Source organism: Aristolochia californica, unplaced genomic scaffold, assembly GCF_029961685.1.
Source record: "Aristolochia californica isolate CCGP_79_NKW_82.1479 unplaced genomic scaffold, dmAriCali1.0.hap1 SCAF_3, whole genome shotgun sequence".
Taxonomy (NCBI): Eukaryota; Viridiplantae; Streptophyta; class Magnoliopsida; order Piperales; family Aristolochiaceae; genus Aristolochia; species Aristolochia californica.
In genome coordinates this window covers 5,571,827-5,597,481 of record NW_027181992.1, presented here as the reverse complement: position 1 = coordinate 5,597,481, position 25,655 = coordinate 5,571,827, and the positions used below count along the sequence as shown (strand labels likewise).

The window sequence follows — 25,655 nt, the reverse complement described above, 5'->3', positions numbered from 1 at the left end:
AACCCTTCTGTGTCAGCATTTCTCTTGTATTCCAGTGTCTTCTGGTAATCACAGCTCTTGACGCTCTCGTAGAGAGGGGGAGTCCGCGGCTGGTTCGTTTCTTGGGCACAGTAGTTAATCACCTGACGTAAGAAATGGCATGGATCATCACTTTCGGTGTATATCAACAGGGTCCAGCATGTCTTGCCGATCACCAACGCGTTCTTGCAGCACTGACGACTGATGTTGAGTGACTTCGTTGCCAGTGCTTCGTCAATTACGTTGGCGCACTCGGTGGTGAGCCGTTCCAAGCACTTCTTCGTAGGGCTTCCAGGGGTCTCCTCCGGGGGAAGTTCGAAAGTGTCGTTAGTGGCGGCCGCACCGGCCAAATCCGGAGGAGGTGGGATCGGTGGCAGACTCTGCTGGTTGCCCCTCGCCATAGCGGACGCTGCGAAGCTACCCACTAACAACATGATCAACAGATGAAGAGACGACAGGGCCATGCTGCCTGTTCTTTGTTAAGACAGGGGCTTCCTTCTTTCATCCAGGGATTGTTGTGTGAGCACATTTATAGTGGAAAAATGGGATGAAATGGTTGAGTTAACAGAATTGAATTTCTCGCAAATTTAAGACAGTCACTGCTTCTTTTAAAGCTTACCGTAGTTGATGTAATGTAATTCAGATTTTGGTTTATAGCTTCAGAAAAAAACGAAAACGTATTCATTGTATCAACATCACATTGCACTAGTCAGTCATGTGTTAAGAATTAAGACTAAAGGTATTTGAAACTATTAATGAAGTCTCTACCCAGCTTGAGGTAAACGAACCCGATTGTAATATATTCGTGAAACTTTGATGTACATCTTCCATGTGGCCTCAACAAAGACTACTCAAAAAAATTATATCACAGAAGTTGCTCAGAAGGAAAAGACCCAAAAAAAAAAAAAGAAAAGAAAAAGGCAATTTCAGATGAAAACAAGCATTGAACTATTGAGCGCCATTCAGCACATTTTCAACCCGTTGCATTAGCTGATCTGCAGGTAAAGCTCCTTCCTGAACATGATTATATCAGGCAGTTATAACCTACGTGCGATTAAAAAATAACAAACTGCCTAGAAGCCAAGTTAAAGCATAGAAAACTACAGTTTTGGGGGATTTAAGACTTACAAAACGGTCACAGGGTTTCCCCTCCCTGAAAATGATAAATGTAGGCAACGCTTCTATATTGTATTGATTGGCAATGCTTGGGTACTTCTCTGTGTCAATTTTCACCACCTGAATCTTATCTTTTAATATTGCACCTACTTGGTTGAGAACAGACACCATGTATTGGCAAGGACCACACCTACAAATTGGACAAAAAAGGTTACTGACGGGCAAGGCGGTTTATTTATAAAATCGATACTCTTTCTAATTTTATCCGTATTTGTGGGTCCTAATTTACAAAGTGTTGCCAAAGTAAAACAAAAGAGAGTATGCAGGCAATTGTTGTGGACTTCCTAGGCTTTTAACTTTATTCTTGAAATGATTAAATTATAAAAATAAAGCATTAAAGATAAGAAGGATAAGAGAAACAGCTGGTGAAATGTGCATATATTGCTGTAACCCACATCAAATAACGAAATCCTAGCTCAGTTAAGCAATCTCTTAAGAAAAACATAATTGCTCACCAAGTAGCATAAAAATCAACCAGAACAGGCTTATCTGATTTGGCCAACATTTCATCAAATGAAGAATACGTTTGCTTCTTCGCTTGAACCTTCAAGTAGTAGGAATGACATTAGAAGTTGAATTCACCTATAAACATCGAACATATCTGCTATTTTCATCTATACTTTAAAATAAAATAAAGTGTCTGCAATCTATGTAATTTAGGCGGAAGAAAGACAAAACCCGCTTTTGTTGGAAAATACGAAACCAAGAGAATAGACTTTTTGTACTTTTCCTCATGAAATTTTTCAAATTTGCTCTTCAAGAACCTATTCCATATAGAACATAAGGCTAGTAAAGAAATAGAAGTTCACTACTTACACTACTGACTCTTTGACTGATGAGAATCACCTGATTTGGTTCAATTCTTTGAGAACCACGACTAGGGAACAAAATTTAGTTTTCGCAGTTATGAAGGCTCTTTTTGTTCTTTTGAGTAACATTGACTGGAGATTAATAGACCTCCAACATTACCACATAACCAAGTCAGTGACATTTACCAAACTTGATTCCTCAGCTCCATCATTAATCTTCACTAGGAGGCTGACATAGGCAACAACATCCAATTTCCTATTTGTAGACCTCAATTGATATCCCAGGTGCAGTTATATGACATCCTAAAATCTAGAACCTAATGCAGGCACTTTCACTCTATGCCCCATATTATTGTTTTATCCAGTCTGTTTACAAATGGTTATAGAAAAACAGTTCTTATCCACATAAGGATTCTGGGAAGGTTGTCTAACACTAGCATAATAAAGTAGACCGAATATAAATAGAAACTACCCAATACCTGACTACCTGGTTACTGGATATCAAGAAAGGTAGTTCATAAACTCAACCTTTCCCTATATAGACACAGTTAACCTATTTACACAATATTAAATATATCTGCTTAAGGATGTCTTAGATTATGTTAGTTTATGCTTTCTACAATTTACATAACCCATTTATTCACCTATTCACCCATTTTGCATATAATCTCATTCACTACTCCCAAGTGATTGGGAAAATATATAGGTACAAAAATGGGGTAAAATGATGGATCAAGGGATGACCTCTACCCAGAACCTTAGCCATTCCAATTATTACTTAAAAGCACTACTTCGACCCATCAAATCCTGCTAAGCCTTTTCTTCCCTCAATCTTTTGGCTCTTAAGAAAATATGTGGTGCAGCAACGGATCAAAAAATTTCTAAGAGCAAGAAATAAACTCAAGATCAGGACATGTTTCCATCGCACGTGGAAAAGAACACATACTCAACCGGACTGGGCAGTTCAAACGCATTAAGCTATATCATATTGGGTTTACAGATACCTGACGCCTTTTTGGGCATAATTATTCCATTTCCCAGCCATTTACTTTTATTATCATTGAAAGCTTTCTTTATCCTCAAAAATCCCACCAAGAGTCAGAACTCAGAACTGAATAGGGAATCCAAATCCAAATAAAGGCTAGAGTAAGTACCTTAAAAACAAACAAGTTTTACGATAATGACTGTAACATAAAAAAAATAGTGTCCAGTAAAATTCCCCATTCTAGTGTCCAAGATAAATGCAACTTCAAGCACCACCAAAGACAAAGCAACTTCATAGCAACCGACAACGAATATGAAGACTCCGAGCCCAGAAAAAGAAAGAAAATAAAATAAAGCTAGAGAGTAGAAAACTTGCCCGAGGAAGGATTCTGCGCTGGGGCATCGAAGAAACCCGTCGATTTCCCGAAGAATGGCTTCGAAAGGGCAAGAATGGCAACGAAGTCGAAAGGGATGGCTTTGGGGTACTGACAGGTACGGTACGGTCGAGAGTGACAGAAGAAATGGTCGCGGTTGTGGAGGAAATCGCCATTGGATTAGACGAAGAGAGATGTCCGAAACGCCGAGGGACGATTTTACGGGAAGAGAGCAAACGTGCATTAGCATTATTTTCCGCCTTTTTAATTCAGTTATCCTATTGGAAAAATCTGGAAACCTGGAAACCCCGCAGGAGGCTGTGTATGGAAAGCAGAGAGAAAAAGACAAAAGCATACATAAAATACATTTCAATGATTTACCAAACAAAAACTTACTTATGTGATAAACACCATTCTAATTTGTTACATATTCTATGTTCTATGCACGTAATAATAATATTATTTTTTAATTTATTTATTTTATTTCAATTAAAGAATTAATAGATCATAAGGGTATTTTTGGAATATTTTATTTATGAGAGTATTTTTATAATATTTTATCTTAAACCTTGTAAGGGTGAAAGTCAAATATTGATTTAGGTTAAACCCTTTGACTTGATTTTCGTCTTATCTTTTTCCTCTTTACGAATCCATGTTTCAGATCTGAGACCGTAACATTTTACCCCTTTATTTATGTGATAAATACTATTAAATATTTACTTTTGTATTATTTATTAAATAGAATAAACAATAATAAAGGGCAACCCTTGCTCAAATTACCCATATATCTTAAGGTAAATATGATTAATTCTCTCTCTAGATAAGATAGCCTTTTAATTAATTTATCAAATATTTTTTATATTTTAGGTTCATATAAATTTAGTGTATTTAAAGATTTTTGAAGTTAATATTTACCTATAGATAATAGTATAAATAAATAATAAAATACCTCTTTTTCGTATAGAACAAGTAATGGAATAAGTACCAGAAAATTTTTTAATAAAAAAAATATAAAAAATGAAATAAAAATTGATTTTGGTTACGTTCCAGGTCTTTTATTAAATAAATATTTTCTTTTAATAAAATATTTATTTTCTTAAAACCTATGTGTCACCATATAATTTTTAATAATATTCTATATATTTTACCCGTTATATTTAACAACAAATCAGAGTGGCGCAGCGGAAGCGTGGTGGGCCCATAACCCACAGGTCCCAGGATCGAAACCTGGCTCTGATAAGAGGGAAAGCTTCCGAAACCACTATTTTTCTGTTTTACACTTCACCACCTCTCCAGATTGACAAGTCCTTACTTGCCGATTCATTTCCATCCAGAAAGAGTTAGCTTTTGCTTGATAGCAATTGCATGAGACAGGGCAGACTAGTAATCAATGCTCGCGGTTCCGAAGCTTTGTACGCTTTTCATGCTGCAAAAGAAAAGGGTTTTATCTGTCGGAAGTTTCCGGGACCGGAGGAGAAGAGCTTGGAAGCCACTGAACTGATATCTCCAGCTCTCAATGTGAATTGGGTACATTTGCTTCCATCTGCTTGAGTCGAGATATGAAAAGTTAATTCGTGGGACCTCATGGTTGACCTCTCTCTGTTTTTGTCTGTTTTTTTTCCTTTAATGGAAATTCAGAGCATGACCAACATAAATGATCTACATAGCTGTCTCTCCAAAAGGCAATTGCTGGGATTTATGGTTTCCCGATTGGAATTTTGCCTCCATAAACGGCGCGCTGGCGCTAAGGGGGGAGTGGATCCCATGGGAAACTGCTGCTATAAACCTCCTGTGTCTGATCCTACTTCCTCCGGTTAGTTTTCTGTATTCAGTTTCTGGAATTAAGCTTGCATTCCTTGACAAGTGTTGGATTTACTGTTTATAGATAACTTTAGTTGTGAGTTCTTTCTTCTTTCTGCTCTGTGAACTCTACTCTTCCCATTGTTACCTTTCGAGTGCTGGTGGAAATCGGTGCTGAAATTTGTATTCCCAATATAATCAGATGCTTCAGATCTTTTAATCACTTCATATAGGATCTTTAAAACCTTTTCTTTATATCTCAATTGGTGATCTCTACCTGAGACATGCGATAAACATTCAAATGGCGTAACATAAACTCTCAATTTGTGCTACAGAGGCTTCGAAGCAGAGTTGGCCGTCTAAATTCAGCCAGAGATCATCTTCGTGGAGTGAAACTGAAGGTTCATCCTCGGTGGACAGAGCTCCATATTCTGTCCCCACGGATAAGATCAGTATACCATCTTTGAAAGCATATAGCTTCAATCATCTAAAGATTGCCACACGAAATTTCACACCTGATTCTCTTCTTGGGGAAGGAGGGTTTGGATATGTTTTCAAAGGATGGTTGGATGAGGTTTCTCTAGCTCCTACTAAGCCTGGCTGTGGAATTGGTGTGGCAATAAAAAAACTAAAGCAGGACAGTTAAATATCAATTTTATTTTTAGTTTATCTTTCTTAATTTATAGGTTGTTATAGATATTGAATGCAGCTTTGAAGATGAATTAATAAAACCTCCCTATTTCTGGTTTCTCCCTCCCTTTCTTCTTCTTCTTCCCCTCTTCTTCTTTCTTCTCTATTATTTTTCTTCTAAATTATTCTTCTCAATTCCCAATTCTTCTTTCTTCTTCTCTATTTTCTCTCCCTTTTCCTCTCTAATCCAACAGCTAATCGGCATTGTATACAACAATTAAAAATTCACTCCTTGTCCTGCATCACAAAGACCTTAACATTTGTCTTCTAACTGAAGCTCTTCAGCTGACTTCCATGGATGCTGGCAGACAGAAGTCAACTACTTGGGCCAGCTCCGCCATGAAAAAAATTGTGAAGCTCATTGCCTACTGCATGGAGTCTAAGAACAGGCTTCCAGTCTATGAATACATGCAGCGGGGTAGCTTGGAGAATCACCTTTTCAGAAGTAAGTCAATGTGATGCCTTGAGGAATCACAAGGATCTTTACTCTTTTATCTGTCCTTCAAAGAATATATCAATTTCTAAACTCTTTTGCATGAAACGACATGCTTCTATCTGTAGGAAGTGTTCAGCCTCTCTCGTGGGGCACAAGGATTAATATTTCCATTGGTGTTGCAAGGGGTCTGACCTTCTTGCATAATTTGGAGAGAAATGTAATATACAGATATTTGAAGGCCTCCAATGTCCTCCTTGATTTGGTAGACCATAAAATCGTATGAACCCAAGCGAACAAATTAATTCATCTATTTCATTTACATGTCATCCAGCATTAATATTCTTAGAAAAACAGGATTTCAATGCAAAGTTATCAGATTTTGGACTGGCAAGGTATGGCCCAAGCGGGGATGACACTCATGTTTCAACTAGAATAATGGGGGACCCGAGGGTATGCTGCCCCAGAATATGTAGCATCAGGTAATCCTATATTTTTACTTTGGAAAGAACTTTTACATTTCAAATCATAAGGGTTCACTAGTTCAACCAACCCAGTTTGTTCTGAAGTTCTTTTCCCTTGTAAAATTTTCCACTGTGTCAGGTCATTTAACTGTAAAGAGTGATGTATACAGTTTTGGGGTTGTTCTCTTAGAACTAATTTCAGGACAACGAGCAATGGAAGAAGAGGGAGTTGAAGAGACTCTAATTGACCTTTGCTAAGTGATAATAGGAAAGCACTGAGAATAATTGATGCAAGATTAGAAGGCCAATACTCCAAGAAAGGAGCCCAAGCAGCAGCTGCATTGGCTATCCAGTGTCTCCATACAGATCCCCAGCACAGGCCTTTAATGAAGGTAGTGCTAACCAGTTTGGAACAACGCCAGATATCAAAAAGCTCGCCTGTAACTCCATTATCTAGCAAGATAACCCTACAGAATGTTCAGTTGGAATCTCTACCAAAGGTTTAATCAATAATAGGGACTCTGCATTTATGTGAATGGATGGCGAGGACAAATCTCAGAAGTTCTTTCACCTATCAGACAAAACTAACTGCTGATTGATATCTCAGAATTAAAAGCAATAATAAAGCATAAAGTATATTGTATTAGTGAAAACAAAATTAAATGCTATTTCAAAATTATTTTCTTCTTATTTAAATATTTTAATTCATGTAATTAGCTGAAGATATGATGGACTAGTAATTATTTGTGTAATTAGCTGAAGATATGGTGGTCTAGTAATTCCCTCTTCTTGAACTGTCTCATTTAGAACCCATCAGAGTGAAAATGGCAAAGAACAGATTAAGTATTTACTCTAGGCTTCGAAAACCTCAATTTTCACTTTAAACCTCACTTGTTCTTCTTTGGCTTTGCATAAGGCTGAACAGAATTTTCTTACCCATTCGCCTGAGCAGGGAATCCCTGTATCTTTGAACGAATCCCATTTGGCCTGAGCAGTAAGGCAAAACCCGTATTATGTGTTTAACCTTGAGCACCCAACAGAGCAAAAATAAACCCAGAGTTCTTATTGTATTTCTGCAAGAAATTGAGCACTGAGTTCTACCAGGGCGAACCAAGTAGATACTCTTGCCGCCAAACTTGCCTCTGAAAGAGCAGAAAATCATAGCAGAACGGCACAAATAGATTAATTTCATGCACACAAATATACAACATTTTTAATTGTCATTTTATATGCTGGTTCAAGGAGCTAAGTTACATTAGGCCCAGTGGTAACAAAAACTTCCCTCCGGGACCCCTGTATTGACGAAGTCAATGATTCAGTAACATGTTACCAGACACGGACTAGAGTTATATACACAAAGCCCTAGTGTTGTTTCAAGGCTACAAATAATCATTCACAGCTCCATGCGCATAAGAAGTATTTGATCTTTTGAGGTAGGAGCCGCCTCAACAACCTGCAGTAATTCAAGATACACCAATATGAGAGAGAGATACACCAGAACCTCAGTGATTTATTATCTCATAATACAACTATAAAACTGGTCCACAGCATGATAATAGTAGTTACAACTCCACAGCACAACATACGGGGGCTCGAAACCAAGATGATTACAAAGATATAACAGGTTAAAAGCCATTATTCTACGTGGAAGTACTGCTACCAGCAACTGTGATTATGCTTTCAACATCGTAGAGCAATTAGATGATCTATAATATGAAATAGCTCTTCATGTGAGGACATTTACAAACTGTTTACAGTTAGAACAAGAAAAAACAAATACATACAGTACCAATTTACATAAATTTTAAAACTCCCCTTCTAAAGTGTAATCTTACCACTTCTTAGAATGAACAGCATCAAGAAAAAAAAAAAATGGTACCTATTACATAAATTTTAGAACTCCCTTTCTAAAGTGTAATCTCACCACATCTTAGAATGAACAGCATTGCTCTTACATAAGAGCAAACTGCATGGCAAAACAGTCGCGTGGTTTGGTTTTTAAGCTTAATGGAGTAGAAAGTCACACAAGGGATGCATAATGTTTTTAACATATGAAGTTTCAAAAAGATCAGACACCACCATGTCCCCTACTCTCTCCAAAAATATATATTTTTTAAAAAGAAGAAAATTAATGACTTTTGATAGGATGGACAAAACACGAGACTTCAAACTGACATGTTACCAGTGGTTGCAAGTGGAATCAGTGATTCCAGTGGCAAATATTTAGTTTAAGGTGGGTAACACTCCCACATTGTGTCTTGATAAGTTGGTTCCTGTTCCAGTTCCAGTTTAAAATGACTATCCAATTTGAGGCCTGCTTCCCAACCTATAAACCCTAGAGGTTTCAAGTATGAGAGCTAGGTCCAACTGCAATTAAACCAGCTCAAGTAATCCATGTCAGGCCAGTATGTTAATCCTACTGACCCCAGACATGAAAGGGGGTCTTAGACTCTAAATGAGAGTAAAAGTCCCACATCAGTTGAGGCTTGAAATATCTCAGGTTCATAAGGGAAGTATCCTAAATTGGCAGTTATTTTGTGTCAGAACAGGATCCAACTTGTCAATTTGAAAGAATCATAACAATTTAGAAGTTTCAACTTTCCAGCTACCAAGTCTGGGATTTCTAACAAAAACACAAGGAATAAACACTATTTTGTTAAGCCTGTAAGGCATATTCATTGCTCAAAATAGAGGTTATACTCATGATACCCAACCTGAAAGCCAGCTTTCCTGTACAATTCTTGAGCAGGTTTATTGTCTATGTTCACATGAACAAATAATTGCTTCATGCCTGTCAATGACAAGATAAAATAAGGAATAAGGTCACAAGTAAAGTTAGAAATTAAAATGAAGATAACCCACTATTCAATCTTGAAAAAAGTAAGAAGAAAGAAGGTTGAAGAGAGAGAATGAGAAAGAGACTGAGATGGGGGACCTGAATGTCCCCCAACCTCTATTTATAACTTGGGTTTAGTACAATTTACATCATTTTTTTTTAGAAAAGGTGTAAATGTTTATTAAAAGAGTGAAGATTACAATACCTGGCTAAAAAGAACCTTCTTCCACAACAAGGTGTTAGAGTGAAACGCCTAATTTAGCCTGAGTATCCGCTACACGATTAGCTGATCTAGGAATGTATTTCCAATTACATTGCAATTGAGAAATTAAATTACAAATATCATAAAAAAGATCCCAGCGCTGCCAAGGAAGTGTAGAGGACTTCTCACACCAGTTGATAACGATTTTTGAATCACCTTCAATGCAGAGAGGGCCCACCAAATGTTGCTTGAAAAGTTTTAGCCCATTAAATAATCCAGAAAGTTCAGCAGTGGTAGAGTCAGACAATCCAATTGCCCAGCATAGGAGAAAAGAAGATTTTCATTTACGTCATGGATAACTCCCCCATACCTGGCGGGGCCTGGGCACCCATAAGCGATTCCGTCAAAACTTAATTTGAAATGTCCCATTGAAGGAGGGGCCCAAGTTTCCATAGCTGGAGGGGGGATGCGTATGACATATTAGCTATCAACCGCCAATTTCCTTGTAAGTAGGAGCCTTTTAAATTTCGAAATTCCTTACACACGAGTATCCACATGGAAACTTGGCCCACAATTTTTTCTATAAGAACGTTGTAAGGAGATTTTAGAATGAATTTGCGGTTATTTCTTTCCTTCCATAAGGCCCAAATGATATGACCAATGCAACAAGAGATAAGCAATTTTCCGAGCTTAGGGAGATGAGCACTAGTGACAGTGAGGATTGTGGATCAGAGGTTCTGAGAAGAGCAATATTGGAGACCGATTTTATTGAGTAGGCCGGTCCAGACAGTGTGGGCATAGTTGCAATGTAGCAAGATGTGGGAGGCAGTTTCGAGGGAGGTTTCGCAGAAGGGGCATAGAGGTCCTGAACAGGAGTTCCTCGACGAATTAAGGAATCGGATGTGAGGATTTTGTTTCATCAAGCGCTCCAAATAAAGAACTTCGCTCAAGGTGGCGCAAGTAAGGACCATGCAATGGTTGTGGGTTGACAGACTTGAGGGGGGTTGGGAGAGAGTAAGAAATTGTAGGCTAGGGCAAGGGCAATAGAAAATGTACCTTGTCTGCAAGGAGTCCAAATGAGTGAATCGGGTCCATTTCTGAGCCGTTTCGAGGATAGGTAGGTGATGAGATTGGAAGCCTCAAGTGCTTCAGTATCTAACAATGCTCTCCGAATATTTAAATTCCAATCTCCAGAGTTTGTCCGAAGTTCAGATATGGTCGCATCCTTATTTCTTGTCAAGGAAAAGACTTGATTGTGTTTGATATTGATGCAACTCGGCCCCACCCACTAGAGTGACCAAAATTTTGTCACATCATGATCCGATGAAGCATTTGTCTGCTTTTTTGAATTCTGGAAGCATTTTTACAAAAATTTTCCATACAGGGATAGTTCGTTATATCTCCCACCTTCGGTCCACCAACCACTTATTTTGTTTGCTTTAGCAGCAACAATAGTCCGCCAGATTAGATCAGGATGCATGTTAAATTTCTAGATCCATTTTAGTAACAAGGCAGAGTTAGTTGTTGTTATATCACGGATCCCAAGGCCTTCCATGGCCATAGGTTTATATACCTCAGCCCATTCACGAGGTTGTACTTCCTTTAACCGTTAGGCCCACCTCATAGAAACCTCCCTTTTAGGAAATCGATTCTTTTTCGTACAGAAGCAAGGCAACGGTACAATTTGCATCATTGCTCCTACTTTTTAAGTGAAACCCTAATTCTCTATATCTCCTATTCTATGTGTCCTCTTTACATGAAATTTGGTCCATATACTTAGTTTGACATGTAAAAAAAAAATTACATCAACAGATATAAATAATGATAAAGTAAAATGACCAAAATACCCCTATTATTGTTTTTCAACACTCCCCCTCAAGTTGAAGAGTATATGTCAAACAATCCCAACTTGCTACAAAAGTTCAGAAATTCACGCTTTTCCAATGCTTTAGTTAGGATATCACCAAGTTGATCACCAGACCAAACATATGGAGTACTTACCTCTTTCCTCATTACTGCATCTCGGATAAAATGCCAATCTACCTTTATATGCTTTGTTCTTTCATGAAAGACTGGATTATCTGCAATGAAGATTGTCACCTTGTTATCACAATATATAGTCATAGGATCCTTCTGATCGAGGCCAAATTTCTGGACAACAGATTTTATCCACATTAGCTCACTACATTCATTGCAAATGAAATATTTGGTCTAGTAATTGTAGCATAGATGTATTTGCGTACTAGCCTTCCATACATTGTTTTATCTTTCAATTCTGGACTTTGATCATCATGAAGATCAAGTCCTACCTCCATAGGTGTATCCACAACTTTAGCCCCCATAAGACCATATTCTTGAAGCATATCAATAACACATTTTCTCTAAGATCAGTGTTGTTCCTTCCTTGCTTCTCTCTACCTCAATACCTAGAAAATACTTCAGCTGACCCAAATCCTTAGTCCGAAAGTGATTAGCCGAATGGGATTTAACTATTTCAATGCCTAATCTGTCACCCCAAATAGGATGATATCATTTACATATACCAGTGAGATAATAATTCCACATGGTCATTTCAGAATAAATAATGAGTGACCACAATGGTTTCTACAAAATCCCATGGATATAACCACTTGACTAAAATTTTCAAACCAAGCTCACAAACTCTGTTTTAAGCCATAAAGAGTCTTCTTGAGTCGACATACCTTATGTGTCTCCCCTTGAGCAACATACCCTGGAAGTTGCTCTATATAGACTTCCTCCTCAAGGTCACCATATAAGAAGGCATTTGGAACATCCAGTTGGAAAAGAGAAGTTTTGATGGACTGCAACAGAAATAAGTATACGAACATAGGACAAGCGAGCAACCGGAGAAAAACTCTCAAAAACATCCACAACAAATGTCTATGTATATCCTTTTGCAACAAGACAAGCCTTATATTGTTCAATAGATACATCAAAGTTATATTTAATAGTATAGACCCATTGACACCCAACTACAACAACACTTGGATGTAAGTCACATAACTCCCAAGTCCCTCTATCAATTAATGTTTCCATCTCAACATCCATGGCATTCTTCCAATAAGGTCGCAATAAGCCATCATGCACTGAAGAAGGAATAGTGCAAGTGGAGATGGACAAAGCAATCTTACGATAGTTATTAGACAAGGTATCAAATAAGACAAAATGAGAAAAAGGATGGTGAGTACCTTTGCGAGCACCTTTCCGAAGGGCGATAGGAAAGTGTAGATCACTTACATCAGGATCAAGAAACAATGAAGAATCATGGTTGGATGTGAGGAGGAGGTTTGGATCAGAATGAGACGGTTGTTGTCAGCTCTGGTATATCTGTAGTAATTTTTCAATAGGTGCATCTCATGAGGCTAGAACACAGTCATCAACTGGAAGAGGAATAACCAGACTAGGTACAGAGGGTTCAAGTGAAACCAACTCAGATTTAGAAGATTTAAAAAATGAAACGTCCTCAAAGAAGGTAACGTCAGCAAATACAAATGCTTTTCTCATAGATGGACAGTACCATTTGTACCCTTTCTGTGTTCAAGAATACCCTAGAAATACACACATAATAGAGCGTGGAAACTATTTATCCTTAGACTGATCAAATACATGTGCAAAACATATACACCCAAAGACCCGAGGTGACACTGGAAACAAAAGTGCAATAGGTAAAACAATATGTATAGGAATCTTGCCATCAAGAGCAGAAGATGATATTCTATTTATCAGCAAGCATACAGTAAAGAAATCACACTGTAAGAACAACCCCAATAATGCTTAAGTACATTCATGTGAATCACCATAGTGTGAGATACCTCAAGTAAAAGACAATTCTTGTGCTCAGCAACTCCATTTTGTTGTGGAGTGAACACACAAGAAGACTAGTGAATGATTCCTTGTGACAGACATAAAGAGTCAAATTTACAATTCATGAACTCAAGATCATTGTCTGTACGCAAAATATGGATAGAAGTTGCAAATTGATTCTTTATTTCATTATAAAATAATTGAAATACATCAAAAGCTTTAATTTTTTCTCGCATGAGATAAATCTAAGTACATCTACTGAAATCATCAATAAAAGAAATAAAATACGTATGACCAAATTAACTAGTCACAGGACAAGGACCTCAGACATCTGAGTGGACAAACTCAAAAAGTTTACTTGTCTTATGAGATGAAATAGGAAACAAGCTCCGATGATGCTAGCCTAGCTGACATGACTCGCATTGAAAAGTAATACTAGAAGGAAGATCTGGAACTATTTGAATCAGTTTCGTTGGAAATGGATGACCAAGTTTGAGATATGTTAAACACCTAGCCAATACATCCTAAAAGACCGGCCTGTTAGGAGCGGAAGACATAGGTACTTAACCCAAGACAATAACATCACACCCACACCCATGCTCGCGAGAGCCGACATCCATGGCGGCCCACTTGCGACGGCCTACTCTAGCGAGTGCGGGAACACACTCAGGTCACCCCTTCTGCATATAGCGGTGGCCTATTGGTGCGGGAAGCACACTCTGGTCGCCCCCTCTGGGATTTGAACTCGCGACGTAGCGCTAATTCTGATACCAAATGTTAAACATCTAGCCAATACATCCCAAAAGACCGGGCTGTTAGGAGCAAAAGACATAGGTACTTAACCCAGGACCATAACAAGATACCACTGAAGAGATGAATAATCTATTTAGTGCATGTAAAATACTGTCTAAGTTGTGGCTATCTAGATAGTATGGTCTCCGTCTCTCACAAGTGGAACCAATCATCTTCCTCGTCACGAGATCCTAAAAGATACAATGAGTAGCATAAAAAGTTAGAGAACAATCCATAAACTTAGCCACCTGATTGACAATCAATGATTTAAAGAAAATTTTGGAACTAACAATGCAGATTGAGAGAAAAGAAAATGTGCAGGGGTAACATTTCCCACTGCCTGTACTGGTGAAACTGACCCATCAGCAAGATTAACATGCCTAACAAGAACACACTCCTTTAAGTAAGAAAATAGTGAGGACATACCTGACATGTGTTTTGTGACATCGGAATCAATAACCCAAGATGGGGAATGGAACACTGAGAGTACAAACATACCTATAGGAGGAGTCGTATGTACCAATAATGCAGAGGGAATAGATAGTTGTTCCATACATTGGAAAATTTGTTGATGCTGCTGTGAGATTTGTTGTTGTTGTTGAGTCAATTTTTGTAATTCATCTAGAGCAACAGGTGGGATTATAGTTTCAAACCCTGGTGTTGTACCTTCATGTATAATTGTATTTGCCCACGCAAACTTCCCAAATTGTATACAACAACTATCTGAGTAATGAATGGTGTGTCCACAGTGAACACACTTGTGCTCAGATTTACCTCTCCTTGGTCACATTCTCTATCGGAATTATCTCTACCTTTGACTCTACAATCCTCGTGCGTCCCTTGAATGTACGAGTAGAATCAGATGTTGTAGCTTATGTATTAAGGGCAGTAGATTCACCCACTTTAGTATCTTTTCCAGCTCTAGGCACAACAGTCATGTCAGCTCTCTATGCCCTATTACAGGTAGTAGAGAGGTTAGGTATTTCATCTGAAGCCAAAATTTGTACCTTTATGCTGTCAAATTCAGCACCTAATCCATCTAGAAATTTCGCCACAAGAAGTTACTCTATTGTTTTTAGAGTTCCCTTTCCTTCGTAGTAAAAGGATGAAAGACATTAATTTCATGCCAAATACTCAGAAACGAACTATAGTAGTCTGTCACAGTTCTATTATCCCTTTTTAAGCCAAAAAACTCTATATATAATTCATAAACCCTGGAAAGATTGTTCTCTTGTCCATAAAGAGCTTCCAAGGATAGCCACATAGCCTTGGCAATTTCAAAATTCATAACTTGGCTCCTAATATTAGATTTCATGTTGTTGACAAGCCAAGTCATCATTTGACCGTCTTCAGCCTCCCAATCATCATCTTGAGGAACAAGAGGGTCATCTCTAGTAAATCTCAGCTTTTTCCTGCCCTACAAGTACATTCTAATAGATATGGACCAAGTGAGGTAATTATCACTATTCAACTTTTTAGAAATGATAGAAATAATGTCTTTACCATCCAGATCATATAACTCCTTTGTTGGAGTGTAAACCTCACCAGAGTTAGCCATATCAGATATATAAGAATACCAAGCAGAACAAATAAACCTTCCATAAAGTTCCAAATCAACCAGCTCAAGTGGGCCCCATATAAGATGTGCGCAGATAAAAAAATCCAACAAGGAGATCAATTTCAAAAAATAAAGTGCATTGAAACCTACACTAGGGCTGACATCAGTATGTGCACAGATGACATCAGCAATCACAGTTCTAACACTTCAGCACACACCTCTAGATCAGCATAAAAAAGACCTTTTTGGCAATTTTGAATATCAAAATCTGTTCTTAGAACAGTAGAACCAGTAACCCTAAGGTTATGGCACAAAGAAAAGGAGAAGAAATGGATTTTACTAACCAGTAACCGAAAAACTGGAAAAAGATCCTTCCATTATGTAGATGTCTGCTTCAAAGAGGGATAAAACTTACAAAAATCCTTCCCAAATGAGATCTACTGCTCTAATACCATGAAAAAAGGTAAGAAGAAAGAAGGCTGAAGAGAGAGAATGAGAGGAAGAAAAAATGGGGAAGAGAAAATTTGAGAAAGAGACTGAGATGGGGGACCTGCACATCCCCCAACCTCTATTTATAACTTAGGTTTGAGAGGGTTGAGTACAATTTATATCATTGCCCCTACTTTAAGTGAAAACCCTAATTCTCTACATCTCCTATTCTATGTCCTCTTTACATGAAATTTGATCCATAGACATAGTTTGACATGTAAAACAAGATTACATTAAGAAATATAAATAACGACAAGGTAAAATAACCAAAACACCCTTATTCTTGTTTTTCAACAAATCTTAAAGGGACAAAAAAATTACCTGCAGATTTGGCCATGTCACTGGCTAGACACAACATATTGGTTGCTATGCCTTGACGACGGGCATACTTTGTGACACAAAGATTGGCAACATAGGCATATCGGTGAGCACCATATGCCCCATGGCTCACAAGCACAGCATTGACCTTTTTCAATTCCTGGAAAGAAGGTAAGACCATGGTTATGAGCAGCCAAAAATTCTATGCACTGCCAAGTTTTCACTTTACAAACAGGTAACATCTTCCATTTACTATCACTCTTTCTTCTTCCTTTAAAAATCAAGTATGTTGCTTGTCAAATGACAAACTTTTTATTTCCCTTCTGTAAATTCTTTTTCATTTCATTTTCTTTTATCATATCATTTGTCAGTAGAAGAAAGCAAGAAAGTAATACCAAAACATGAATATTAACTTTTTCTCTGAGAACGTTTAAAACAGCCATGAAGTTTTTTTTAACAAGTATTATAAAGTTTTTAAGCAAGAAATTAATAATAATTATTTATAATAATGTAATAAAATAATTGTTAATAACAGTTTTTTCATCCACAAAAAAGAACCTTTTTCTACCATAGCAGAATGATTTTTGTACTGATAGTAATCAAAAGAAAGACGAAACAGAATAGATCTTTTTAATTCTAATTCAAAATAAAAGGTTCTTATTTTCATTCAGACTAAAGTTGAATCACATTATTAATACAAGAGAAGTTTCACACTTACCAACAGACACACATATGCACACACAATGAGAAGAAAAGGTCAAAACCAAACTGGAAGAAAAAACATGGGTCTATTTTTTAATGTAAATTATAGGACCCTCTGATGAATCTTATGCTACTGCTCATGAAATTCAATTTCCTGCCAAAATTAGTCCCATTATATGTGAAACAAATAAATGAATTTAAGATGATTCAATTTTCAGCTTACCCCAGGGAAGGTTTCTCCATGCAAAAACTGCCTGATGCTTAGGTCAAGGGTTCCTACAACGCTGTTCAAAACAGAACGCCTCACATTTTTGTCCTCCTTTTTTACCTGATTGGCAGAAATCCGGTTACACCTACCGTATTCCATTTACAAGTAACATTAGGGCAGATAAAGGTGATATACGTAGTGTGAACCAAATATAAGATAAGAAAATGGAAAAAGATGCATCTTGCTCACAATTATTTTCTGTACAATGCGCTTGCTAATTGCACAGTGGGACCAATCAAAGCCCACATAATGCACCAAGCAATCAATAATAAAAATAGGGGTGCACCTAGTTTTGTCATATTTCTGATGAATCTTAATCATAATATCTTGATTTTCTTTTGTTTTCTTTTCCTGCTTCTTCAGTCAAGGTAACAATGATAAGATAAAATTCTAACCCTCTGGCTTAATGGCGTGGAGTCTTGAGGAGACCACAAGGTAAAAAAAATTATCTGGAGTGTTGCCAGAGGCAGCATCCTCACATTCGACAATCTAAATTGAGAGGAGTCACCAGTGCTTCAAGCATCTCCACATTAGCATGTGATGAATCTATCAATCATGTTTTGTTGCATCACACTACCACGCATGAATCTGGGATCACTTGCCAAATTTAATCTTCAAGGCCTCTTTCCTTGTTCTTTTGGTGACTTTATCCTGCAAATAATCTCGTGCAAGATGGCCCTCTTGGGCAAGCTGTTGTGTAAAGCTTGTGTTGCATGCATCCTTTGAGGTATATGGAATGAAAGAAACAACAGGCACTTCAATAGCAAGTCCTCACCCATTCCTAAGCTGATCATTACCAGTCAGGTGTGGATCCTCTTCCATCAGGCCTCATCAAGCTCAATTTCAACGGGTGCTCCACGAGCAACCTGGGGAGTCTGGTTTGGGTAGTGTGTTCAGAAAACCTTGACAATTCCATTGCTCTCACTTACACTGGGCCTTTAGGCCATTCTGATTCAAATCAGCAGAGATCAGTGTTGGTTTGCAGGGATTGAGGCTATATCTAGAGAACTTCTCAGAGCCATTGGAGGTGCAGGGTGACCCCACATCAATGTGCAATAAGTTTATGAAGCCTTATTGGAGGCATTGGAATTTTTTTTAATGAGATCTGTAATCCCGCCAGTAATGCTATTTGTAGTTGGTCCCCTGTTTGCAGGTATGCTAATGGGCTTGCTGATAAATGGCTAAGGGGTTGATCTCCAATCCCACGTTGTTCAGATCTTCTCTCCTCAGTAGGTTGCTGTTTTTCTACCTTCAGCCTTAATGAAATTGCCTTCTTCTTAAAAACGAAGTTTTCTTCTTTTTCTACTAAATATTTATGAGAAGCTTACGGGTAATTGATAATCAGGAATAAGTATAAAAATACAGAAAGATGTTGAGAAACACCACAACAACCAGATACATGCATGCATAAACATATAATAACCAACAATATAGGGTGGGGTCTTGCAATCAAACAAAACGCCAAACAATATAGGGTGGGGTGGGGCGGGGCAGACGAGGGGATCTCACAGTTCAATCCAACTTTAACGCATCTCAAAAAAGAAAACATAATGAATATAGTCTAGAACATACTGCAACAAGGCAAAAACATTTCAGTGAGTTGCCATCTCTCCCAACACATCGGTGTTTCAGTGCATAAAACTCCTGTGACATGCCATAAATAGAAAAACACAAATGTCAAAACCCGGGTAGACAAGAAACTGATCAAATTTATGCTAAATGAACATAGGGTACTACCCATAAGTACATCCATCTGGTAGTATTTCACCAAAATAGGCAAGTTCCACAACTCACAAAGCATAAGATATGCCAATAGAGTTTCACAGTTCTTAAAGCATAAAGATCTTCAGACAGAGGCACCAAAATGCTAATCAAGTGTTTCTTAGTCAACGTGAGTTGATGCAGGGTTTTCTCAGAGAGAATTTTAATTTTCAGGCACAGCACACTAGTTTCTTCTCTTGTTCAGCAAGAATTATAGACAAAGCCATCAAGAGAAATGTATTCCACATTCCACCTAATTTAATACAAATTTTCCAAAATTGGACACAACTTATAGTAGGAAAAAAGTGTCAAGTTTGCTAAGAATTAACTAACCATACTCATGGCCTTCAAATAGTCAAAATGAAGAACAAGAAGAGAGAGAGAGAGAGAGAGGGAGAGAGAGATTGAAAAAAATTCAGAAAAATTGAAGAATAGCAGTACTCGTGAGCCTTATGTTTGATTGTAACAATTTTTTTTTTTTTTTGTATAACTTTCTTTTGAATGTTGATTACACATGCACACACAGTCACACGCTTACCCTTGGTGAGACTTGAACCCAAGACCTCACACTAGAAACCCCAAATGTGACCATTGAGCCAAAGGCCCAATTCACAAGATCCGAATATATCTTAAATTATAACGAGTGTGAACAAACCATATTCCTCAAAGTACTGAAACCTGCAAGTCAAAACTTTTTACATTAATAACACAGATGAAGTACCTTAAAATATTTATCCCCACTTAGAGCATGGTTTCCATTACAAAAGCCACTATGTTTTTCTTTTGAATGGATAAAGTAGCAATGTGTATTCTACTATTCTTTTAAACCTACATCACTATCATCCAGAAGATGGAGCTCAATGGGGTTTGGAATGTGTTCTTAATAACCCTTAGAAGCATCATTCACCCGTTCAAAGGAAATGATTTCTTTTATTTTTGGGTTTTTATTAGATAGAATAAAACAACCTTAATTCAGTAGTCCTCTTTCAAAAGTCATACAGACTATGCACTTGGACAAGTGGCCAGGCGTAAGAGGGAACCAAGGGATAGAGCAATTAACACATTCCAAAAGCATTCTTCACTCCCAAGTGTTTCCCTGCATTTTCACTCCACTATACTTGTCCATTTACTTGTTTGAGTTTTTTATGAAATGCTTCCATGCAAGTTAATTTAAAATTTATCACTACTCCAAAGGAGTCCATGCTAGGTAGTCAGGAATGCCTGTTTCTGACATCTCAAAAAAAATAAAAAATAAAATAGTGCCAACCATTAAAATACATGAAATACAAGATTTCAGGTCCATGTCCATGTACAGTCTCACTTGCAAATATCAAGTAACAGCATAAGATCGATTAAAAATTTTCATCAAATACTAAGCTTAAAAAATTGTCTGGCAAGTGGGACTTCAGAAATTTAACCTGTTCAGCAAACTTCCTTTTGTAACTGTCCACATGTCTGGAAATAATACATTGTCAGTGTTATTATAAATAAAAATGTCAGGGAATACATAAAAGATACTTAATTAGGAGTGTTTTAACGCAAATCTGAAACAACGACAGAAGATTACTGAATGGAATACTGAAACTGCACCAAGCAAATGTTGATTATGAACGAGAGACTGACCGCATATAAGATAAGTATTCCCAATGAGCTTCAGCTCGTAGCCATGCTGCTGTCTGCCCCCAGAAATATGACAGAATCATTTAAAAACACTCATAAAATGCAAAGATACAAACAAATAATTTAGCTATCAAGACACAGGCACTAAAAGAACTCAAACCCAGTATTCTTCATCTAATACAGCTCCACGAGCTACAAATCGACCAAAGGCTCGTCTTTCTCCACTGCATAGTTCCTGGTCACTGAGCTGCAGCCTATCAAAAGAGAGCTCAGGCAGTCTCGATATGTTGTTATGGGTAACTGATGACTGCTGAGTACTGTGAGAGCTATCATTGCACTGAACTTCAATAATTCTCCAGCGCTGGTAAGAAGCTGGAAAAGCCTCCTTACTGATCTCAAGAAAAATAAATTCAAACAATGAGAAATACTGCATCAGTAAGAAGAGTCACGTATAACTTTACAATAACATATGAATTTTTAACCTCTTTTAGCCGTAGGCACTATTAGGTGGATTGACATTGTATCAGAAACATACTTATTTATGTATTAACTTATCACTTCCACCTGGGCATATTCTAACCAACTAAAAGGTTTCAAAATTTTGTGCAATGCTTCAGGAAAACCAAATGCAGAATCAGTTCTATAAATAATTTCATTGCTTCTGGAACAACTTACTCAATAAGATACATCTCTCCACCCTTTCAGATTCACTTAATTAAAAACAATCTTGAACAACAACTTGCACATGGTTATTTCTTCATTTCCACTAAATTGTTTCAATTTACCATATGTGATCACAGTGACATCTATATCATGGAAAGATACAAATTTTTTGAGATAAAACAAAATTTTGGTATTCTGTTTTTTTTATATGCCATTATATTGTTGAGAAATTGTAGGTGAGGTAGTTTTTTTTCATAAAAGATGAGATGATAGTTCTTAGTGAGGACAAATCAATCTTCAACTGCATTACTTCTTGGTCTTCAACAGTAAAGTTCAAATTTATGATCGAATAATCAGCGGAAAAATGAATTATTACTAATACACAGTCAATTAAAGTTACTACATAATACCTTTCTAAAAGTAGCAATTGTAGCAATATAATAGCACAGCCTCACCATAGATTGAACAACCAGTAATAAAATGAATTTACCACTAATATCATACACTCAATTTAGCTGACTGAATATTTCCCCTTCATAAATGTAGCAATGTAATAACACAGCCTTACCACAGATTGGCCAACAGTAGTAAATTGAATTTACTACTAAAAATCTTACATTCAAATGTACTACATAACCCCTTCCCAGATGTAGCAATGTAAAAACACAGCCACACCATAGAAATGTCCTGATATTGTTATACAATAGAACATATGCAGTAGTAAAGGTAGCGTACTGACATTTTATACACAATGTAAAAACATAGGTAGTAGTAATAGGCATCCAATGGTAAATTCAGTTGAGCATTCATCACCTAATAGTAAATTCTGTTGAACATAAGAAATTGCCTCGACTAAGATTTCTGGTCAAGCCACAAGTAGATTACCATCGTGTAATATATGCTCGTATTAGCAATTGTCAGCTAGAAGGAAACTATTTTCAGATATTTATACTTTTCATGATATATTTTTCAGCTTTCTTAAAAAAACGGCATTCATGGAAATGGTAAGAAAAAAAAGATTTAAGTAGCGCAACCCCACGGGGTTGGGACGAGGGTCGGTGCTGAAGCGTCGACTTGTTCCTTATTATTTACTAACGACAGCTAAAACATGACTCCGGAGCTTATCAACATGAGCGCTTGTCTTCAGCAGAAAAGAGATATCAATCTATTACCAGGGAATAACAAAAATTTCCCTCTATGGTATAAATACTGCATAAAGTACAATACCGAACTCCACCAGAAAAGGTGCCACTTTACCCGAATGAATATGAGACCCTGACGTTGCAGAATGCGGGAATGCTCTTGGCCGATTTCGATTGCAGTCCAGCTATAGAAGACGGACAGTTTCCAAAATGAGATAGGAAGCTTCCCCTAAGCTCCATCTCTCCGTCAATTTTTTCCCCAAAATGGAGCTCATCACCTAATTGCCCGAGCACCGATTCGGACACCACCAAATAATGAGTTCGAGGAGAAAAAGTCTAGAAACAATAAAAATTCGGTCTTACGAGATCGATGTTCTGAATTTATTAATAGAAGAACACGAAAATAAGAAGAAAATAAAAGTAGAATCGGAGCAAAAACTGATTCTCTATCCAATCCTTCAGAATCCCACGTTCGGCCTGAAATTTGAGGTGACACAATGCAAAATTCTCATTCATATATAGATTAGATGGAATGGCTTTTGAGCGGAAACTACAAAGGACATAGGGGAGAAGGGAAAGGCCCCCAGAAATCCGAACAAAACCTTTTTTTAAGATATCAGAATCAAGAAAAAAAACGACGGAAAAAAAGCACGAAATTCCGATACAGAATATCTAAAAAACTGAGACTCGTAAATATCTAATTAAAGGCAGGAACAAAATAAAAAAGTCAAAGAAAGAGAAAATTGTAAGTTTGAGCCATTTTTGAGAGCGGGAGCTGTGAAGAGAAGAACTACGACCGCACCGCAGAAATGAGAAAACGAGAGGAAGAAAAAGTTACACATAGAAAATATCGCAAAGGAAAAGCAGCTATCACCACGATCCGCGGGTCATTGTGCTCTTCTTACAAATTCGAGATCTTTATTCGATTTATTTTTCCGAAAGTTAATTTTTTTTCAAGCCTTAATTCATGAATAATTGCATAATCACGGTTCCAGTGAATAAATGATTTAGGACGGTTTCTGTCCTAATTTTTATTACTTTATCTAATAAGTGGCTCATAAGCCCCGAAATAATAGCGATCTTTTGGACAGTAATTTTCATGATTAAATAACAAGTAATGAAGTAATTATATTAAAACAAAAGTACACCGATTTCTAAAAATTCCAACGAGGTCCAAAGCATTGCAGATGAAGGGAGAAGAACCGCCAAACGCGGAAGACCACAGTTTCCAGAAAGGCCCGCGAATCAGGGGGCGATCGCTGTTTTGGCTGAAAGGATTGCGTATCCGACTCATTCACGCCGACTTTATCCGTTTCCTCCAGTACACGTGGCATCGGTGGAAAACAGGGCGAAGGTGTCAGAGTGGGACGGTCGTCGCGTCTCTACTAGCTTCCACGTAAAGGCCGAACCAGATCGATGCTACCAGATGCGGGTTCCACATGAAGCACTAGTCCCGACTCTGGATTAGTTTTTTGGAGGCAAGTGCAGCGGCATGGCGAAGTATCCATCAACTGGAGGCTTTATCTGTACATTTTTGCGAGTACCTTTGGTAGTGGGACCCAGAACTGGCGGAGATATTGGTTAGAGGATCGCGGACACGTGGAAAAGTTATCCGACCGAACGGATAGGATAAAAGTTATCATGTCCTCTTGTGTGTCCTTAGAAAAACAAAAAAAAGTTGTCCTCTACTGTGGTGCCTTGTGGGTTTCAGACTCTCGTCTACGTAAAAAGTGTCCGATTCCGGCAAAAATTTTACCCTAAACTCGGACCCGATCTACGAATTTATCCATTGACCTTATTAACAATTCGGTTGAGTTCGAGTTTTACTGGTCAGACCGACCCTGGTTTATTAAAAAAATAAAACCTAGAGTAAAAATGATTTTGTTCAATATATTACATTAATTCTGACATTTTATTATTTATACTTTATTAATTAGAGCATATATCTACTAATGGAAATTATTTTCAATAATTATATTTACATTTTAAAGAGTTTGACATTAGTGGTATTAACCCGAACCCTTTCGAACTCTTCTCCGAACCAAAATTACAAAATTGGCCCCGATTACTCAGTCGGTATTTAATTAAATATTATAAAACAAGATTTAAGAATTGAGTATAAATTGACCCATTATTCATATCATTAAGTAAATTTAAAAATAAAAATAGTTTTTAATTAAAGCAATCAAGGTAAAATTTTAAGTGTCATAGTGAAGGATATTTGTTACCCATTCGAACAAACCACATGTCATTTTCAAAGCCAGGATGAACATTGGATCGTAGTGCGTATACATGAAGATGGGTTTGATGGTGACAACCATTAAAGAAGACCTAACCCATGGCTAAGCTTAAAGACCAAGTTTCCAAACTCATTCTACGTTTTCGTATACAAATACAACAGCTCTTTACTATAACTAAGTATCAGCTGACTATTTGGGAAATATACCAGACTCTGTCGCTGTCGCCCGCGGCTCAAGCAAGGGACGGTTTCGCTCCTTCCATCACAACGGACTCAAAATGTATTGTGGGTCCCGCAATATTGAAATATCTTTAAAAAAATAACATAAAAATATCCTTTTTTCTGGTTGTTGCTTGAGTTAGATGTCTCAAAGCATGGGCCCACGCTGTCTGTCCGATCGTGCTCAATCATCTCGCAGGTCCACTTCTAAGCGATCTTTTGGTTACAAATTGGACGCTGAAACGCGCACGAAGAACAATAACTGTTACTGTC

The 25,655-nt window shown here is 37.4% G+C and overlaps 3 protein-coding genes and 1 non-coding gene across 9 annotated transcripts; 2 read left to right on the top strand and 2 right to left on the bottom strand.

The window, feature by feature from the left end:
- Positions 1–760: 760 nt before the first annotated feature.
- LOC137959305 (uncharacterized) lies at positions 761–3,635 on the bottom strand. Its single transcript, XM_068806709.1, has 4 exons — positions 3,364–3,635; positions 1,650–1,738; positions 1,147–1,324; positions 761–1,032 (listed from the first exon to the last, which is right to left on the bottom strand). Exons 1-4 carry the CDS (start codon positions 3,535–3,537, stop codon positions 967–969), a joined length of 507 nt encoding a protein of 168 aa, XP_068662810.1. The 5' UTR covers positions 3,538–3,635; the 3' UTR covers positions 761–966.
- Positions 3,636–4,528: 893 nt separating this feature from the next.
- Positions 4,529–4,600, top strand: TRNAM-CAU (transfer RNA methionine (anticodon CAU)). The gene has a single exon. It is a non-coding gene; the product is annotated as a tRNA-Met (tRNA).
- Positions 4,601–4,611: 11 nt separating this feature from the next.
- LOC137958713 (probable serine/threonine-protein kinase PBL12) lies at positions 4,612–7,222 on the top strand. Of its 4 annotated transcripts, none has more exons than XM_068805806.1 (6): positions 4,612–4,888; positions 5,000–5,174; positions 6,129–6,296; positions 6,413–6,564; positions 6,642–6,766; positions 6,939–7,222. In XM_068805806.1, exons 1-6 carry the CDS (start codon positions 4,727–4,729, stop codon positions 6,979–6,981), a joined length of 825 nt encoding a protein of 274 aa, XP_068661907.1. In that variant the 5' UTR covers positions 4,612–4,726; the 3' UTR covers positions 6,982–7,222. The 4 variants fall into 4 exon arrangements, 2 of the variants coding, with proteins under 2 accessions (XP_068661907.1, XP_068661908.1); XM_068805807.1 differs by having other exon boundaries at positions 6,888–7,222; XR_011114008.1 differs by having other exon boundaries at positions 5,497–6,296; positions 6,417–6,766; positions 6,888–7,222.
- A 701-nt stretch (positions 7,223–7,923) lies between these two features.
- LOC137959219 (GCN5-related N-acetyltransferase 6, chloroplastic-like) lies at positions 7,924–23,758 on the bottom strand. 3 transcript variants are annotated; one of them, XM_068806583.1, is made up of 9 exons: positions 23,040–23,756; positions 21,280–21,508; positions 21,123–21,175; positions 20,918–20,954; positions 19,311–19,382; positions 17,694–17,798; positions 16,772–16,928; positions 9,463–9,539; positions 7,924–8,201 (listed from the first exon to the last, which is right to left on the bottom strand). In XM_068806583.1, exons 1-9 carry the CDS (start codon positions 23,162–23,164, stop codon positions 8,142–8,144), a joined length of 915 nt encoding a protein of 304 aa, XP_068662684.1. In that variant the 5' UTR covers positions 23,165–23,756; the 3' UTR covers positions 7,924–8,141. The 3 variants fall into 3 exon arrangements, 2 of the variants coding, with proteins under 2 accessions (XP_068662684.1, XP_068662685.1); XR_011114054.1 differs by lacking the exon at positions 7,924–8,201 and adding an exon at positions 9,790–9,847 and having other exon boundaries at positions 9,459–9,539; positions 23,040–23,758; XM_068806584.1 differs by lacking the exon at positions 9,463–9,539 and having other exon boundaries at positions 8,133–8,201; positions 23,040–23,758.
- Positions 23,759–25,655: the final 1,897 nt, after the last annotated feature.

Excerpts from the sequence above, each read along its gene's own strand:
- LOC137959219 (XM_068806583.1), bottom strand. The coding sequence starts at position 23,164 with ATGGAGCTTAGGGGAAGCTTCCTATCTCATTTTGGAAACTGTCCGTCT. Across the intron at positions 20,955-21,122 it reads GAATACTTATCTTATATGCG|ACATGTGGACAGTTACAAAA; the intron begins GTCAGTCTCTCG and ends TATTATTTCCAG. Across the intron at positions 9,540-16,771 it reads TGACATGGCCAAATCTGCAG|GCATGAAGCAATTATTTGTT; the intron begins GTAATTTTTTTG and ends TGTCATTGACAG.
- LOC137959305 (XM_068806709.1), bottom strand. The coding sequence starts at position 3,537 with ATGGCGATTTCCTCCACAACCGCGACCATTTCTTCTGTCACTCTCGAC. Across the intron at positions 1,325-1,649 it reads GTTGATTTTTATGCTACTTG|GTGTGGTCCTTGCCAATACA; the intron begins GTGAGCAATTAT and ends TCCAATTTGTAG. Across the intron at positions 1,033-1,146 it reads GGAAACCCTGTGACCGTTTT|GAAGGAGCTTTACCTGCAGA; the intron begins GTAAGTCTTAAA and ends AATCATGTTCAG.
- LOC137958713 (XM_068805806.1), top strand. The coding sequence starts at position 4,727 with ATGAGACAGGGCAGACTAGTAATCAATGCTCGCGGTTCCGAAGCTTTG. Across the intron at positions 6,565-6,641 it reads ATTTGGTAGACCATAAAATC|GATTTCAATGCAAAGTTATC; the intron begins GTATGAACCCAA and ends TTAGAAAAACAG. Across the intron at positions 6,767-6,938 it reads CCCAGAATATGTAGCATCAG|AACTAATTTCAGGACAACGA; the intron begins GTAATCCTATAT and ends TTGTTCTCTTAG.